We start from the raw sequence: 18,480 nt of genomic DNA on the forward strand, positions 1-18,480 counted from the left end.
ACACTCGCTTTGCCTTGCTGCCCCCACCTGCTGGGTTCCTGCCATTTTGCTTGGCTTGGCCAGCGATCTTCCTTCATCCTCTTCCCTTCCCTGATGCTCCTGCCCGTGGGAAGCTGACAGTCCAGAGGTTTCCATCCTTCGCTTCTGGTTCCCTCTCGGTCCCAGTGCCAAGTTCCTTTCTGCCTCCTTAAGACTAACTGTCTTCTCTAATCCAGAACAAAGCCGGAGACGTGGTCAGGCAAGAGACGCAGGTCACCAGCCTAGCGGCGAACCCCTCAGGAAAGGGGGGGCACCTGAGATTCTCCAGCCCCCCGGTCCCTCAGGTCTCTGCAGCCCCTCGGTGCCCTGATGACCTGGTCACCTTCACCTGGCCAGGGTGCCTCGCAGCCTCCACACCCCCACCTGCTCTGGCAACTCACCTCTGGCTTGTCTGGAATGTGTCCTCACACCTCTCAACCTTCCAGAAACTGGCTGAACGGAGGCTTGTCTCGCGAGTGAATCTCTAAGCCTACTGAGTCTCTAGAACCTGGAGCCAAGTACTTAAAAAAAAATATTTGGTGGATGTTAGATTGGTCTTTAAAAAAAGAATGTTGTAAAACAGCCAAAAATGTGTGTGCGGTGTTTAATCCCTGACAGGCCAAGTTGAGAGGTATGTATGTCAGACAAGAGTGGCTGGTCCCCCTCCAGCACTTCCTTGGCCTGCTGTTGTCAATTGCACTGATTTGACCAGAACCTCCACTCAGGGAGCTCAGGGTGAAGGGCTGTAGCACCCAGCTCCCAGGAATTACCCCGTGTGGCTCCTCCCTCTAGACGATGCTGACTCCACCCACCGAGATTCAGTGGAATTGACAAAACCGTGCTGGCTTCCTCTTTGTTCCTCAAAGCTCTTGGCTCCAGGCTTTCTGCCTCCCCATCCTGGGTGTCCCCGAATCCCTGGGCCTTCCTCCTTGGTTTCTGTCTCCTCAATGTCCGCCTGCACGGATGGGCCTGGGGTCCGGGCTCCCATCCCTGCCACGTGCGCAGTGCCGCTTCTGATAAACTCCCAGAGCCAAACCTTGGATGGAGCCTCCTGTCCAGGCCCAACTGGCAGGATGTTTGCTTTGTACTTGCTTTTGCCATCAGCGAGAGACCCTCGGAAAGGAGCGTCCTCACTCTTGAGAAATTTTCTGTGTGTGTGTTTTCTTTTCTTTTTCTTTTTTTTAGCTTATTATGGTGTCAAAGAACCTTTCCGGGGGTGTTTTTCTTTTCCTGACCTGCTCTTCCATTTGGGGGCATCAGCTGGCCCCAAGATTTCTTCTGTCATTCACCATCTTGATTTCTCTCTTTCTCTCTCTCTCTCTCCCCCGCCATCCCACACCCCGCCATTCCTCTGATTTTATCTGGTCGTAGAGAGCAGGGCTGAGGGAGGGCTCCGAGGAGAAAGTCAAACCGCCACGGCCCAGGGCCCCAGAGAGTGACACGGGAGACGAGGACCAAGACCAGGAGAGGGACGCCGTGTTCCTGAAGGACAACCACCTGGCCATTGAGCGGAAGTGCTCCAGCATCACTGTCAGCTCCACGTCCAGCCTGGAGGCCGAGGTCGACTTCACGGTCATCGGCGACTACCACGGCAGCGCCTTTGAAGACTTCTCCCGCAGCCTGCCTGAGCTTGACCGGGACAAGAGCGACTCGGAAACCGAGGGCCTGGTGTTCTCCCGGGATCTCAACAAACGGGGCCCCAGCCAGGATGACGAGTCCGGGGGCCTGGAGGACAGCCCGGACCATGGGGCCTGCTCCACCCCGGATATGGCCCAGTTCGAGGTACAGTGGAGCGTCACCGGGACCCGGGCCCGCCGGGCACTGCATGTTCAGAGGGCCCTGGGCCACGCGTGAGAAGACTGAGCCGCCAGCCGGAAGCTCTGATCCGTGTTGCATGATCGCCCCTCCGCAGAGCAGCATGGTTCTGTGCTCGCATGTTCGGCAGCTCGGTTTACCCCTAACGTGCACTCCCAGGCGCTTTAACCCCGTGACCCCATCTTTTGCCTGAGGTCAGGTGACGACAGGCAGTCTGGTCCAACTCGACTCCTCCCCTGCCTGCGTTGCATGGCACCTGCAGAGACTGTGTGCTTGTGGACTCGTGGGGGCGCCTGTGGCCTGCTCTGAAAGCCAGATGTTTGTTTCTGATCCCTGCGCTGGCTCCTCTCCCTGGGGCCTGGGGTCTTGGGGGAACAGTGGAAACTCGTAGAGAAAAGGAAACGTCATTGCAGAAGGGGACTCGGGGACAGACTGGGTCTGGGCCTCCCTGCTCTCGGTGCTTCTTTCTGGGGACCTTTAGTCCTGATTCCTTTGCTTTTGCGTCTCTCCCAGCCCCAGCTGCCTCCCACCACACTCTCCCTTCCCCCACATTCCAGGCATTGAAATAGGAGCTCATCCACTCTGGTTTTTCACTCCGTGCTGAACCCTCTGGAGAAAGTTTTTTCTCCCTTTCTCTGCCTTGCAAACTTGTCATGTTCCAGAACCGAGTCCACATATCGCTTAATGAGTGACTGCTTTCCTGACCATCAGGGCAGAAGCGTTGCTCCCTGCTCGGCCCCCTTGCTCTGCTTGCTTCCGCTCCCATCATAACTACAAGTTGTCAGGTTACTGGCTGACAGGTCTGTGTTCCTACCAGGTGGCAACTCTACTAAGCTTGCACATACCAAGCACTAATAATGATTAATTGAATGAATCTCTAACTATTAAAAGAAGAGTTCCCTCTTACCAGCCTCCCAACCTGATGAAAACTGGCATTCATCATTCTTTCATTCACATACGTTAGCACCTGCTGTGTGTATAGCCATGAACTAGGTTCGATGGAGGACTCAGAAGAAACTAATCATTTAACATAAGACTTCTAGAGTAGAGGCGGTAGTCTGTTTGCCCATGGGTGTTTTCTTTGACCTTGTTTTAAAAATCAGGATGATGAATATAAGATCCAAGGATTTTTTTTTTAATATCATTTAGAAAATCGGATAAGCCAGTCACTCAGACCAAACCTGAGTGGACCCCATACGCTCTCCAGTTCATCCCTGTCCTCAGCAAGCCCACTTCACTCGTTTACATCTGCTGCCTGCCCCTTCCCCGCACCCCCAGGCCTCCAGGTGTGGACTCTTGCTCTAAAGAACAGACAAAGCAGCTGGGAGGTGGTGGCATCACCCCTGAAGTCATTCAGGATGGTGTATATCAGGAAGATGCTGGATGTGAGACCCGGCAAGGAGCATGTTTACTGAATAGTGAATGTTCTCTTAATGGTAGCCTGAAAACCAGCACCAACCACCATGAGGTTGTACTGTCGCAGGGTCCCAGGCAGCCTGTCTGGGTGCTGCTGATGGGTCTGGTTCCCTTCCCAGGCTGTTTGTCTGTGACATCACACCAGGCCTCTTTTGCCCTGGCCTGCATCACCCTCTGGAAAGTCAGCCAGCAGCAGGGGTTGGAATTCACCTGCTGACCGTATGTCACAGTTGCCTGTAAGCAGGAATCATGCTGGGGTTTGAGACACAGTGTTCCTCCCTCATCTCCCTACAGCCCGTGAAAACAGAAACCATGACTGTCAGCAGCCTGGCCATCAGGAAGAAGATTGAGCCAGAGGCTGTACTGCAGACCAGGGTTGCCACTGTGGACACCGCCCAGGTAACCTGTGCCTCTTCCTATGTGCCTGAGCATAGAAACTGGGCATTGGAGTGTGGCGTCTCCACCGTGGCAAACTCCCTTGGCCAGCCCTTGCCACGTTGGCTTCCCCCAGCGCCACAATTTTAACCCCGATGCTCTTCCAAGCTTCATTATCTTCCCTGAGCCCCACGGGTGGGTGATGGGATGAGCAGACTATTCCTCTTAAAGCTTCAATTTTCCCATCTGTAAAATGGGGATGGTCATGTGGCCTTTATTCTCCTGGGAGTGTTACATGGCTAAGACAGTGGGTCTTATCAAGTGACGATGGGTCACTTGAAGGAGCTGGAGAGGTTTCTCGAGCGATCCCAGGGACTGCTTTGGGAGAAGAGAGATCCCAATTCAGCTTTAACCAGAGCTGCTCACAGAGGGTCTTTTTTTTTTTTTTTTTTTTAATGCAAGGGGTTCCACATCAAACTGACAGAATGAACAAACGGAGAAAAAAAAAAAGATAAGTTATTTGGCTCAGCAAGATGTAAAAATACTTAGTACCCTGGAGAAAGTGTTAAGTCATTCAGTCATGTCCAGCTCTTTGCGACCCCATGGACTGTAGCCCACCAGGCTCGTCTGTCCATGGGATTCTCCAGGCAAGAATGCTGGAGTGGGTTGCCATCCCTTTCTCCAGGTGATGTTCCCAATCCAGAGATTGAACCCTGGGTCTCCTGCATTGTAGGTAGATTCTCTACCTGCTTGAGCCACCAGGGAAGCCCAACCTGGAGAGGCTGTTGCAGACAGACACAGATCCATTACTTACAGTGCATTTCCTCAGCTCCTTTCATTTTTAAGCTCTGAAAAGGGAGACTGAGGGTCTGATAGATTTCCTTTTGGTTCTTGCTGGCCAGAGGAACTGCAGTGCTGGGGGCTCTTTTGCCCTGGGGACCAATCTTTGTCTCAAGAACTTAAAGTAAGATGTAAATCTACACGACGTGGGCAACTCTGTCCTTTCCAGAACTTTTTCTCCATCTTTGATAACATGCATAGAGGTTTCTGAGGTGGCTAGTGCAGCTGTAAAAACCTTCGAGTTCTGGCTGTGTGACCCTGGGCAAGCTGCCCCACTCGTCTGTTTTGTTTTAGTAATGAGTGTTGGCTTTGTTTTTATATAGAGAAGTAGAAAACTAAAAATGGCCCCACAGCTCCTATAACAAAATAACAACAAAATAGTCACAGTTATGAAATTCAAACAGAACAAAATGAAATTTTTCTTGTGATTCTTCCCAGAAAAAAAAAATTATGCATATACCAACATATGTGCTTACATCTCTAGATATTTAAATTTTTTACACAAAAGCGATTGTTCTCGTTTACATTTTACCTTTTTTCTTAATATTTACCCCGGAGATCCCTCCTTGTTGGCCCATGTGGACCCACTCACTCTCCTTATTCCCACTTAGGAGTGGATCCTGATTTAGCATGTATTTATCTCCCATCAATGGACCTGTGACTGTTTTTGTCTTTTGCAGCTAACACTGATGCTGCAATGAACTTTTCTGTTCAGACCCTGGTAAAACTTCAGTATGCATCCGAAGGGTGAATCCCTAGCAATGCGCTCCTCAGTCAAAGAATACAGGCTCTGAAATCTGGATGGAATGTTTCAAATTATCTGGGATTGTTTTCCCTTCCCGAAATAAAAGGATTCCAATGAGCCGGAGGACCTGTGACCTGGAATGACCTGAGGCCCGTTTGTAGTTTGGTCTGTGATAGGGCTTCCCAGGTGGTGCTAGTGGTAAAGAACCCGCCTGTCAATCAAGAAGAGATGCGGGTTCTATCCCTGGGTTGGAAAGATCCCCCAGAGGAGGAAATGGCAACCCACTCTAGTAGGAGAATCCCATGGACAGAGGAGCCTGGTGGGCTACAGTCTATGGGGCCGCAAAGAGAGTCAGATACAACTGAATGCATGCACGCAGGTACATATGGTGTGTGGACATCCCCCTCCCCACTTCGCTCACACTGCCTGCCACTTGGTACCTGGGGATGCCTCCTGCCCAGGTGGCAGATGCTGCACTTGTTTTTGGTACTCTTTTTCTCTCCCCCCGACCCCTCTAACAACTCCTCCTCTGGCCCCCAGGTTGATGGGACTGCCCCAGGAGGGAAGGAGTTCCTCATCACTACTCCCTCCATCACCACAGAGACCATATCAACAACCATGGTAAGCAGGACCTGAGACTCGCCTCTCTGACCAGCCCCCTTGCCCCTGAAACAGCCAGATAACAAGCTGACCTTGCCAGGTGAGGCAGGAAGCCCTCATCCACCTCACTGTGTCAGGCATGAGACACAGACTCACAGTTTGAAAGTCTGGCCCATAGCTGCCATAGACAGCCTGTGAGAGCTCAGTTTCGCAAAGTGAATAATGTGGGAGGTGGCATCCCCGAGTTTCAGTCATCTGGACCGTCTGAGCTATGGCAGGGACAAAGAGAGGATGCTACTGTCTGATTAACTGATTATCAGCAACACAGAAGGATTGTGCCTATAAAATCCTTCCTGGATGAAGTCCATCCTCCTGGCACCTGTAGGTGGCCCAGGCCACTTCCTCACCTTGGTCAGTAGATGGCGTGTGGTGACTTTAGGCCAGAAGCTCAAGTCCTGAGGGACCCTGTGGTTCTGCTCTGAAGAATCGCATCAGATTCTTCAAATGATGACAAAGCATAGCTAGCATTCAGCCACAGGTTGTGGCTCCATGCAGTGCCCTCGGGGGGCAGAAAAAGAGCTGTGAGGTGGATGCTCTTTTTCCTCCACCCTTCACAGAGGAGGAAAATAAAGTTCAGGCAGGTAAAGTGACTTACCCAAGGTCACACCACCAAACGCATGCTAGAGCCAGGTCAAAGCCAGGCGTTCTGGGTCCTGAAGCCCCACTGTCCACCCCAACCGCTCTGCTCTGCTCCCCGATTCTGACCGTTGTGAACAGTGGCCACATGGGGCTGGGGCTGGGGCTGAGCAGGCATCAGTGCCTGGGCTGGATCTGTCTTGAGCCAGGGGAGGTTGTTTTCAAATGCTTTCTCTTGCCAAACTCCTGATACGCACATAGGAAGAAAATTATACATTAATTTAGGCTACTCCATAGGAAGGTTTTGAGTAAATAAAGACTTTTAAGATACATAAGCCTAAACCAGTGACCAGCTTGCACACTTTCCCTGGGTCACTCTGTTCCTCCTCTCCCGTCAACCCTTTGCCATGTGGCATTAGGATGCTCCTCGGGCTAAATGTAAATCTGTACCATGGTGAGCAGGCAGTTACATCATTCATTTACTCATCCATCCATCCATCCATTCATTTGTTCTAAAAACATGTATTAGTCTCTACTCTGCCTGGAATGGGGATACAGAGTTGAAGAAAAGACACTGCCTGTTAGAACTCATTCGTCCAAGTGATAATCATGGACACATCTAATGTTTAGGTCCTGGCACACAGTGGTGAACAAGGCCCAGCTCTCCCACTTTCCTGGCTGGGTGACCTTGGACAAGTTACCCAAAACCTTTTCAGACCTGTTTCCACTTGGAAAATGGGGTGGGGGGGGCAACAATAGTATATCCCCCAAAGTGTTGAGATGAGGCTAAACTAAGGTAATCTGTGCGAAGCCCTCCAAAGACTGCCTGGCGCACTGTAAGTGGTCTGTAAACGAGAGTGGCCATTATATTTTCCTGCCTTCAGGGAATGGTGTAATAATGCTTTCCCAGGGAGCCCAGGGCATGGGTTGAGACTGCAGGAGCCGGGGAAGGCTTTCCCTAGGCAGTGACATCTGAGCTACCCTGGAGGATAAAATTAGGGGGCAGTCATGGGAGGAGGTTTCATAGGTCATGGTAACAACAGGTGTAAAGGCAAAGATGTCAAGAAGTGGAGCATTTAGGGAAAGGAAGTGGTCAGGGAAGTGAGATGTCAAGTGTGTGGACGGGGAGCAGGGGGAGAAGGAGCTAGAAAGGAAGGCTGGGCTGAAAGGGCCTCAAATGTCATGTATGAAGTTCAGACTTCATTCTGGAGACCATGGAGATTCACTTCCATTTTAAAAATATTTATTTATTTATTTATTTATTTATTTATTTGGCTGTGCCGGGTCTTAGTTGCAGCATGTGGGATCCGGTTCCCTGACCGGGGATTGAACCCAGGCTCCCTGCATTGGGAGCACAGTTTCCCAGCCACTGGGACCAGCAGGGAAGCCCTTCAGTTTTTTAAGTAGGGGCATGATATCATCAAATATGTGTTTCTGTGCTTTAGAAAGATAACTCTAGCAACCTGTGTGGAACATGCTTGGGACAAATTTCCTCCCCTTGGGAGCTCGCATCCCCTTTTTCCCCCTTCTTCCCTCTAATCCTTCCTCCCTCTTTCCCTCCCTCCCTCTTTCCTTCCTGCAGCAAATATTTATTGAACACCCACGGGGTATGAAGTAGTGTGAAGCCAGGCACTGTGAATCCAGCGCGGAGGGAGACAGCAGCGCTGAGCCATATTCTACTGGGAGAGACGGAAAGAGCAGGCGGAAAACTAGTTTAGGGGCTGGAGCAGGGCCAGAGTGAGAGGTGGTGGAGGCTGACCAGGGGGATGGGGTTAACGCTGTCTGGAGGCAGGAAAGTTCAGGATTTAGTCACTGATTGGACGTTCAGATGATGGGAGAAAAGATGGACCAGTGAGGCTGCTCAGTAGCGTGGAGAGTCGCCCTGGAAATCTGCTAGAAAGGAAATTCTCAGGCCCCACCCCAGACAACTCGAAAACTACAGGTTGGGGCCCCGGGTGGGGGTTGTCTATGTTTTCACAAGTCCTTCAGGTGATACCCCTCAAATCTGAGAAGCACTTACACCAAGGAGGAGCACAGCAGAGGGTGCTCCTTAGCGGAAGGCATATGTTGAGGGTGAGGGAGGCAGTGAATTCCATTTGGGGTCTGATTGAGCCTGAGATGCCTGTGGGACATTTCCAGGGGAGAATGTCACGGAGATGGTTGGTTTTAAAGGTCTCGGGTTCAGGAAAGATCTGAGCTGCAGATATAGGGAGAGGGGACTGTGGCTTTGACGAGGCCATAGAAGGCTTGAGTGGCTGAGGCGTCTCAGAGAGTAGTTGGGGGAGTGGGGGCGGGGAGAGGAGGCCCGAGTCTGGGGAGGAAGGACCTGGGGTGGAAATGGAGGTGTAGCCCCAGCCAGGGAGAAGGGATGCTCCTCCTTGAGGCAGGAGAGGTGACTGGCTAGCTGGAGATCTGGGAAAGGAAAGTGGAGTAGCTGGCACCTTGCTTGGAACGACCTGTGTGCCCAGCAGTGTGAAGGTGGAGGTGAGGCTTGGCTAGAAAACAGGGATCCATAGAGGAAGTAGAAGTTTGAAGGCCTGGAGGGATGGGAGGATTCAGAGGGGTCAGTGGCTGTCTCCCTGGCTGGGAGAAAGGAAGCCTGAAGCCCAGAAGGCTGCCCTTTCAGGCCTGCTGCTGAGCCACATTCTGGGACACTCTCTGAGAAAGTGGCTTGTGATTAGAATACCAGGTAACCAGGTTACCCACAGCTGCAGCTAGATCAGGGGAGGGTGGGGTGAAGGCAGAGAGCTTCTGTCCTCACCCGCCCCCTGGCAGACAGAGGTCCAGATCTAGAATCAGTCATGCACAGCCCAGACCTGAGGCTCAGCCCACTGGGGAGCTGCAGAGTGGACACAGCTCTGGGCCCCTGGATGGACAAGGCTGAACCCCGAGGTGGTGCAGGAAGTGGGAGATGGAGGCTCCCACCAGTAATTGTTGTTGTTTAGTCATTGTGTCTGACTGTTCTGTGACCCCATGGACTGTAGCCCACCGGGCTTCTCTGTCCATGGCATTTCCCAGGCAAGAATACTGGAGTAAGTGTGGGTCAGTAAGCCTGGTTCCAATTCCAGGAATATCTAGGAGTTAGACCCCAAGGCTGGACCAGGAGAGCTGGTTCAAGGGCAGAGGGGCATGGCAGAAGGAGTTTGTTGAATCTGGAGTCTGACCAACTTGGATCTAAATCCAGGCTCTGTCACTCACTTCCACAGGGGCTTGAACAAGCCACTTAATATTCCCTGACCTTCCAGTTTCTTACCTGTAAAACAGGAATATTAGAACAATTTCCTAGGTGGTTTAGAGGCTTAAATGAGACCATGCATCCTTAGCACAATACCTAGCACCTCGTGAGTACTCAGAAAGCAATAGTCATCATGTTCTTAGTACCAGCCTGTACTCCTGTATTTACCTGACAGATTGCTGTTTGCAAAGCCCTTTTCATCCTCTGTCAGTTTCATAACGTCTCTGTGCAAGTGGGACAGGGTCTCCCTTTAAAAAAATTTCTTTTAACTTTATTCTTTTAGAGCAATTTTAAGTTCACAGCAAACTTGAGAGGAAGGTCCAGAGATTTCTCCTAGACCCCTTGCCCTCCAGCACATACACAATCCCCCACCTGCATCTCATTATCAGCATCTCCCACTGGAGTAGGATGTTTGTTGCCACTGGTGACCTGTATCCTGCAGGGTCCTTTTATGTAGGTGAATTGAGGAGGCTTGGAGAGTGGAAGTGGGTCTGCCCCAGGTCACATGGCTGGAACATGGCAGGGCCTGGATGTCTCGACTCCTTTATTAGTACTTCCAGGGAGAACATTGAGTCTTGAGTCTTGTTCACCACAGTGTCCCTAACGCCAGGCATTCAGTAAATATTTGTTGAATGAGTGGGGGTATGAGTAAGTGTGTAAGCATGTGTGTTGAGTGAGCAAGCAAGGGATGAACAGGAGCAGACTGGACTGAATGATGCCTTCAGCTCTCTGCCTCTAATGTCGCTATTCAACCTTGTGGCTGGGAGAGCTCCATGGTCACGTGCTCCGGCCATCCTGGGGGCCCGCCCACCTGAGACCTGGCCATCTGAGCACTATTGTTTCCCCAGGAGAACAGTCTCAAGTCCGGGAAGGGGGCAGCTGCCATGATCCCAGGCCCACAGACGGTGGCCACGGAAATCCGTTCTCTTTCTCCGGTAAGTGGGCAGGGCCAGCTCAGGCTAGGGGACTCCACACAGAGCGTGTGGACGTGGGTCCACAGGTGGCCCAAGGCAAGTGTGGCGTGGAGCCTGGGAGGCTGCCCCTTTAAGGACAGCACTAGGAAACGGCATCACATTCGGATGCCCACAGGGCTCCCTGGTCAGGGTCTCGTCCATTGCCCTCCCCACCAGCCCCCACGTACAAGTAGGGCAGTGGCAGAGTGGGATGAACTGGTCCCTCCCCTTGGTGATGCCTGTAATGTTACAGCTCTTTGGCATCTGCTCTCCTTACTGACCAGGAGGAGTAATGGATTAGGAGTCCAGAGGCTTGCACTCTGGACCTGCTCCACCCTCAGCAGCCCGAGTCTGTCCTAAGAGGTCTCTGGCAGTGCCTCCATTCTCCTGATCTGTCGTCTTCATCATCTGGTCCCAGAAAGAGCGTCTTCCCCACCCTTTGCTCTGTTTCTGCCCTGGGATCCCTCTGTTCATCCTTCTCAAAGTCCAGGATTCTTAAATTCTAGGGTCTTGTTAGGCTTCAAGACCTTAGGAATCTCAGGTTCTAGGAATCTTAGGTTCCAGGGTTTGGGAATTTCATGGGTCCAGCCTTCTGAAGACTCCAGTATTCCTGAGTTCTTAGACTCCGTGACTCTGGCATCTTGGCTTCCAGACTTCACCTTCATGGAACCACCCCCTTCCCCACTTCTCCCTTGGTTGGCCCCACCCCTGGCCCATCCTGCAGACCCCAGCGTCCTCACCTGACCCCTGGGGCGGGGTGGTGGTGGTTATATTCTGCAGATCATCGGGAAAGATGTCCTCACCAGCACCTACGGCGCCACCGCGGAAACCCTCTCCACCTCCACCACCACCCATGTTACCAAAGTGAGTAGCAGCAGCAGGACCCCGTGTGCCCCCAGCCTGGCTGTGGGGCTCGGAAGCTCGCCACAGCTCTGCCTTGTGACGTGGATCGAGAAGACTGCAGTGTTCCCAGTCCTGGAGTGCTGTGCTCTTTGTTCTGTGCTAAGCATCATAGGCACCAACCTGCCCTTCACTGTTGACGGCCAGGCTGGGGGGATGGGACTGTCTCCTTGGAAGACATTGTGAACCATAGTGTTTGTGCCTTATGGAGCTTAAGTGCCAGAGGGATTTAGCAGGGAGCAATTTAAGGAAGGCTCCAAGAATGAGGAAGGGGCTTCTGGAAAAGGTGGGGTTTGCGCAGGGTCTTGGAAAGCCAGGGAGGACTTTTGAGGGAGGAGGCAGACGTTCTAAGCCACATAAAAGATGGGAGCAGAAACCGTGTGTTCACTTATTCATTCTCTGAGCAAATGTTAGTTTGTCACCCTCACGCTAGGGACTGCTGGAGGGCCTGCAAGCAGTGCACACGGAGAAACAAGATAAGCTGTCTCTGCCAGGAAGAAGCAGCATGTAGGGGCGGAACTGTGAGAAACTAGGTTGAGCTGAGGGAGGGGGAAGCAGAACAGAGACAAGAAAGAGAAATCCCAGGACAAGGGTGACAACAGAGGGTCTGAGTCTGAGAGCCATGGAAAGCCATCAAGGTTTTTAAAGTGGGAAGGAACCCAGTGAAAAGGGGTTTAAGGAGAGGAGATGAGGTCCACCAGGATGTGCGGCTGGACGGGAGAAAGAAGAGAGTTGTGGAAGAGACTAGGAGTGGAGGGGGCGCAGCAGGGGTCCAGGAGGAAGGGGCGGGGCCAGAGGAGGGAGACCTTCCCGGGGGGTCAGCAGGGACTTACAGGATGGGGCCCACGGGCTCTGTCCATGCCTGAGTGGCCAGGAGGAAGAACAGGAGGGAGCCCGGGGCAGAGATGCAGTCCTGGAGGAGAGAGGCCAGGGAGCCAGGCTGGCCTCTGTAGTGGGAGGTTCCGTTCAAGCATCGAAGGAGGAATCTGGTAGACAGCACTAGCCCTTAATAAGCAAGACCGTCCCAGCCCTGCCCTCACCCACACAGCATGGTCCCCAGAAAGAACCCATTCCTACCAAAAGCATCAGTGAGCAAAGATGACTTGACTGAAAGGTTTATGGGAAGGGGTTCCATCACACACCCTGCAGCATACAGTTCAAAAGTCTCTCCTGGCCCTGCCACCTGGGAGCCGTCTACTCTGTCCTGGGAGCCGTCTTCTCTCTGTCCACTCCTGACTCCAGCTGGGCCTTCCCTCCACCACCACCTACCTTTAATATACCAAGCAGTTAAGTCCTACCCCATCTTCTAAGCTTGCTCCCAGGCTCCACCCCTTCAGAAAACAGTGGCAGCTATGAGCTTATGTATAAGCATCATCCATGCAATTTTCTCTTCTAGTGTCGTTGGAAGTCATTTAAAGGAGAACCTTGTCACCATTCACATTTCATTCATGTGTTTCATTCAACAAATGCGCATTTTAGCACCTATCTGGCCAGGTGGGGCAGGGGAATGGGGGAGGAGGGGATGCAGAGGTGAACAAAAATAACAGCCCCTGCCCTCAAGAGCCCCAGCCTAGTGAGCAAGGCCAGGTCACACACACAAGGTCAGCACAAGACAGAGAGGCCCAGAACCACGAGAGATAAGAACTTGCCGCTCGGGAAGTACCGAGGCAGGAAGGTGGAAGGGCAGCTCACCAGGATGAGGGCCACAGCATTCGAGCCCGGCTTGGAAGAGCTAGAGAGGGCAGCTTGGTAGCTGGGGGAACAGTGGCAGCCAGGCAGGGTGTTCAGTGTGAAGTCCCAAAACTAGTAAAGGGAAAAACCGAGGGAGCCAGGAGAGAAGGCGACTGCTGATTCCAGCCTTGCCCTTGAGGGGTGCTTTGGCTCTGTCCCCTGTTGAGGCTGCTGCTGCCCCAGCCGGACCCAAGGTTGAACCCGCCTCCCTCTCCCCCTGCAGACTGTGAAAGGAGGGTTTTCTGAGACGAGAATCGAGAAGCGGATCATCATCACCGGGGACGAAGATGTCGATCAAGACCAGGTATGCGGATGGGAGCGTGGGTCCCAGTGGCACTGCCCAGGCCGCCGGCCCTCCCGCGTTGGGTTACCTGTGGACGCCTGCGTGTGTGAGCAGAGAAGATATCCACTTCCTGCTGACCCTGTCCAGAGGAGAAGCCCCCAAGGAAGGGGCACTGAATGGGAGCCAGAAGACCTGAACTCCACCCTCTCCCGTGAACTTGTGGGGGCCTCGCTGTGCGCTGGAGGGGCTTGCTGGTCTCCGCGGCCTCACCCGTATTCAGTGTGCTCTGGCTCCTCACCCTGCTCTTCTTTTCCTCCAGGCCCTGGCTTTGGCCATCAAGGAGGCCAAACTGCAGCATCCCGACATGCTGGTAACCAAAGCCGTTGTCTACAGAGAAACAGACCCATCCCCGGAGGAGAGGGACAAGAAGCCACAGGTGAGGCTCGTGGGGCTCAGTAGCTGTGAGACAGAGGAGAGAACAGGGTCCTCCGAGAGGCGTTTCCATGTGAGAACCCACCCAGAGGCTGGGTCCCCAGCACGGCTTTGATCACCACCCCCCAGGCTTTCTGATTTGGGGTTCAAAAGGAAGAAATCACTCCCCTAGATTTGATATGAGGACAGAGGGGAAGGAAGACTGGTTTCTTTGGGATTTTAGGCTCCAGACCCAGAAAAGTAAATCCAGAAGTGGTGAGAAACGAGGAGAGAGGATTGGATGGGTGGATACCAAGGTGGGATAGACAGAGATAAGCAAAACCTCACTGGCCCATTGCCTATAAGCTGGAAGTCAGAAAAAGTCCTACCCAGCCCACAGTCATATTCCTGTCCCCAAGGCTCTGTCTCCATCACCACCCACTAGATGTTGCCAAGAAGGAAAGTTTTATAAGTTGAAGAATAGTTGAATGTTGAAAAAGATAAAATTATAGTTTTATCTTTTATAGTTGAAAAAAGATAAAATTTTTTTATCTTTAAAAAAATTGTATTTATTTAGGCTGCTCTGGGTCTTCATTGGTTTGCATGGGCTTCCTCTAGTTGTGGAGAGTGACGGCTACTGTTCATTGCAGCGCTTGTTCTTCTCTCGCTGCAGAGCGTGGGCTCTAGACACACAGGCTTCAGTAGCTGTGGTTCATGGGCTTAGTTGCTCTGTGGCATGTGGGATCTTCCTGGTCCAAGGACTGAACCTGCGTCCCCTGCACTGGCTGGCGGATTCTTATCCACTGTGCCACCTGGGGACTCCTAATTTTTTTTTTTTAATTGAAGGTATAGTTGATGCCAAGGAGGAATATGGGACCCAGAGTCCTTCATCGCATCTTTCTTGCTAGATTGGAAACCCTTCTGAGGCCACCTGGGGTCAGAATCTGAGGGGACCTCAATCCTTACTCTTTCGTCTCGGGCCATCAGTGCCTTGGTGAATAACAGGAGGGAAATGGTGCTGGCGCAGACAGGTCTCCCCCCTGAACTTGGGGGAAGCTGGTGAGGCCCCTCTAGAAATTTACTGAATTTTATCAGATCTATAATAATTGAGTTGAGTGAAATAAGTTAGACACAAAAAGTACTTACAAATGGGTCCATTCATAGGAAATTCAAAAACAGGCCGTACTAAAGATGCTCAAAGTCTGAATATCAGTTCCTGCTGAGAAGTGGCATTGACAGGGAATAACCATAAGGGAACCTTCGAGGATGCTGGAGGTGTCAGTGCCTTGAACTGGGAGGGCTGCATGGATGTGGACACATATAAAAATGTGTTAAGCTCCACACGTATATTTGTGTACTTGACTGACTTTGCACATTATACCTCACTGAAAAATAAATCCATTTCAAAGGCCCCCACGAGTAGCAGGTCTCCTTTCGTCCTCTTCCCTGACGAAGGAAACCAGTGTTTTCTAGAAAGACACAGAATGTTTCTTTTACACCCTTTGATTACCACCTCCTTCATGTCACAAGAAAAGGCACGGAAGTATTTTCCTGCCACTCTGAAGCGTTGCCAACCCCGATCTAGACCAATGCTGTCCAATAGAACTTTCTACAGTGATGGAAATAATTTTCTGTGCTGTCCGTGTAGGAGCCACTAGCCACATGTGACTGTTGAACACTTGAAACTGGCTAATCTGAAATGAGATGTACCTTAAGGATAAAATGTGTGCTGGAGTTTGAAGATTATATATGGAGAAAAAGAGTATACAATAGTTCAATAATTTTAATATTGATTACATGGTAAGTGATAATGTTTGGATATATTGGGCTAAGTAAAATACATTATTAAAATTAATTTCACCTGATTATTTTTACTCTTTTTGATGTAAATTCAAACATTAGAGTTTTACTAATATGGCTGGAAAATTTTAGAAAGCCATAAATTTCTAGAACATTTAGAAAATATTGTCTAGAAAATCTATTACCTGAAAAATTTTCAATTCCATCTGTGGCTCATATTTCTGTTGGACAGTGCTGGTCTATTTGTGTGCTTAATTTATTTATTCATGCCGGGTTCGTTGTGCCATGGGAGCTCTTAGTTGCAGCCTGTGGGATCTAGTTCCCGGACCAGGGGATGAACCCAGGCCCCCTGCATTGGGGGTGTAGAGTCTTAGCCACTGGACAACCAGGGAAGGCCCCGACAGGGCTGGTCTAGAAGCCACGTAAGCTGATCACAGGCAGGGCCTGCCTTCCTCAGACCTTCCTGTAAATTGTCACTCTTGTCCCCTCAGTTGCTCAGTTGTTGCTTTTTGTTACCCAGGTCTCAGAGGGGTAGAGTGTAGGTCACTTGCCAAGCTGGTGCTGAGCTGGCTGTATACCCTGGGAACACAGATAGCACAGAACTATTGTCATAGAGTCTGACTGAGAAGTGCTGGGTTAGGACCTGGGAATCTTTTTTTTTTTTTTTTTTCAGTTTTATTATTTTATTTATTTGGCTGCACAGTGTGCGTAACTTCCCTGACCAGGGATTGAACACGTGCTGCTTGTTTGCATTGCAAGCTCAGAGTCTTAACCACTGGACCAACAGGGAAACCCCGTGGGAATCTTTATTTATACCTTGGTCCTTAGGAAGTCTGTGTGCAGCCAAGTGTAGGAGCCACTGATGCAAAGAATTCTGTGCTGGGAATCTGGACCTGACTCCATTCCATCCACCCTGCTGACTTAGCTTCATGACCATCAGGGTCTCAGTGTGCTCATTTGCAAAATGAGGAGACAGGACAAGCCCTCTTGTAGTTATATCCAATCCTCTCGCTATTTATTTGCTTCCCTAGGTTCTTGTACCTCCTCCGTTCCCTGTCTCACTCCTCCTCGTCTCTCCCAGAAGCATCCCAGTCAGTCCCCCCAGGCTCCTGCCTTCCGTGTTCCCTGGCTATTCGGTGCTCTCAGCTCTCACCCCAGCGTCCACGTCCTGCCTACCCCGTGCGGTCTTTCACGTCTGCCCACCACAGTGCTCCCTTTGCCATCTCATTCCCTCCTCCTCCCCCCACCCTTTACTTCTTTCTTGGCTGCCATTGTCCCACATGTCACCACACACCCTCTCTACCTCTCTCTCTTTTGGATTCTTCTGTAAAGGTCACCTTGTTATGTTGCCCTGGAGAGACAGAAGTTTCTCCCTTGCCTTTTCTGCCCACCTTCCTTCCCATTAATTGTCGCCAAGTAGGAACCACCTCTGACTCTTAATATAGTCAAACTCACTAAATCTGGAGGGGAAGTCTTCTCTGAATTAGGAAACTCTTTTTTTTTTTTTAATTATTTATTTTTGGCTGTGTTGGGTCTTAGTTGTGGCATTCAGCTTCTCTCTAGTTGAGGCATGCAGGCTTAGTAACTGTGGCACACCAGCTTAGTTTCCCTGCATCGTGGGAGATCTTAGTTCCCTGACCAGGGATTGAACCTGCATCCCCTGCATTGGAAGGCAAATTTTTAACCACCGGACCATCAGGGAAATCCTCTAAGTCAGGTACTCTATTAATTGATGAGAAAACTTAAAGTGAAGCCAGCACTGTAAGAAAAACTTCTCAGAAAGTAACAGAATGGAGTAGAAAGAACACACCCAGCTTTGGACACAGAAAGTGTGTCCAGAGGAACCACCCGGGGCTCAGTTTCCTCATCTACAACATGGAGTTAATCTATACATTGAAGCTGCTGTAATAAACCACATTTAGGAGTGTTGGAGATTGCACGGGCTGCTGTAACAGAACAGAAAACTGGATGGCTTAAGCAAGACATGCTTAATTTCTCACAGTTCTGGGGGCTGGGAAGTCCAAGGTCAAGGTGCCAGCCACTCTGGTTCCCGGTGAAGGCCCTCTTCTGGTTTGTAGACAGCTATCTTCTCTGTGTCCTCATGCAGTGGAAAGCAGAGAAGTCATATTTCTCATGTCTCTTCTTAGAAAAGCACGCATCCTGTTTATGAGCACCTCCTAAAGGCCCTGCTTCTGAATACCATTCTCTTGAGGGTTAGGGCCTCAACCTGTGAATTTTGGGGGGACACAAACATCGAGTCCATAGCAGTGACTTACGAAGGTGTCTCTCATGCCAAAGGTGCTTGGCGATGTGAACTTGCTTCCTTGTCCCTATAGTTTCGTCATGTTGAGTGGTTGATGAGAGCCCTGAGCAAGTCAGACTTTAAACTTCTATCACCAGCCTGCTGCACGAGTTTCTGTTTCTGTGTGGGCATCCATCTTGCCAGTCTTCATTGCCTCTCCCCTCCCTGAATCCTCCTTCTGTCCCTGCTCCCGCAGACTTCCTTATGAAGTTCTTCGTTCTTGCTCTGAGTGTGGAAATCACCTGCCTTACACAGTCTTCTCTCCCTGCAGCTCACAGACCAGCTGTGAGGCTTTGGCACTGTCTTTGCTCCACTGGCCCGCCTCCTTCAGGCAGGATCTGTATACAAACACTGCCAGCAAGAGGGTGACACCCACCCAGCTTCTCAGAGCTTTCTTGCTTTCAGAGTTCTAATTACATG

General features: G+C 51.0%; 1 protein-coding gene across 9 annotated transcripts in view; it reads left to right on the forward strand.

Annotated features, from left to right (window-relative positions):
* The window catches only part of EPB41L1 (erythrocyte membrane protein band 4.1 like 1), a 135,274-nt gene that overhangs the window by 112,110 nt on the left and 4,684 nt on the right, over window positions 1-18,480 (forward strand). For 6 of the 9 annotated variants that reach the window (XM_018057797.1, XM_018057798.1, XM_018057802.1 and 3 more), the window contains 8 exons: window positions 216-323; window positions 1,390-1,800; window positions 3,544-3,648; window positions 5,750-5,830; window positions 10,529-10,615; window positions 11,414-11,497; window positions 13,488-13,568; window positions 13,867-13,983. In XM_018057797.1, coding sequence (XP_017913286.1) covers window positions 216-323; window positions 1,390-1,800; window positions 3,544-3,648; window positions 5,750-5,830; window positions 10,529-10,615; window positions 11,414-11,497; window positions 13,488-13,568; window positions 13,867-13,983 — 1,074 coding nt within the window. The remainder of the gene's footprint in view (window positions 1-215; window positions 324-1,389; window positions 1,801-3,543; window positions 3,649-5,749; window positions 5,831-10,528; window positions 10,616-11,413; window positions 11,498-13,487; window positions 13,569-13,866; window positions 13,984-18,480) is intronic. The other 3 variants (XM_018057803.1, XM_018057804.1, XM_018057805.1) reach the window with 2 other exon arrangements.

Source organism: Capra hircus, chromosome 13 (genome assembly GCF_001704415.2).
Source record: "Capra hircus breed San Clemente chromosome 13, ASM170441v1, whole genome shotgun sequence".
NCBI classification, from domain to species: domain Eukaryota; kingdom Metazoa; phylum Chordata; class Mammalia; order Artiodactyla; family Bovidae; genus Capra; species Capra hircus.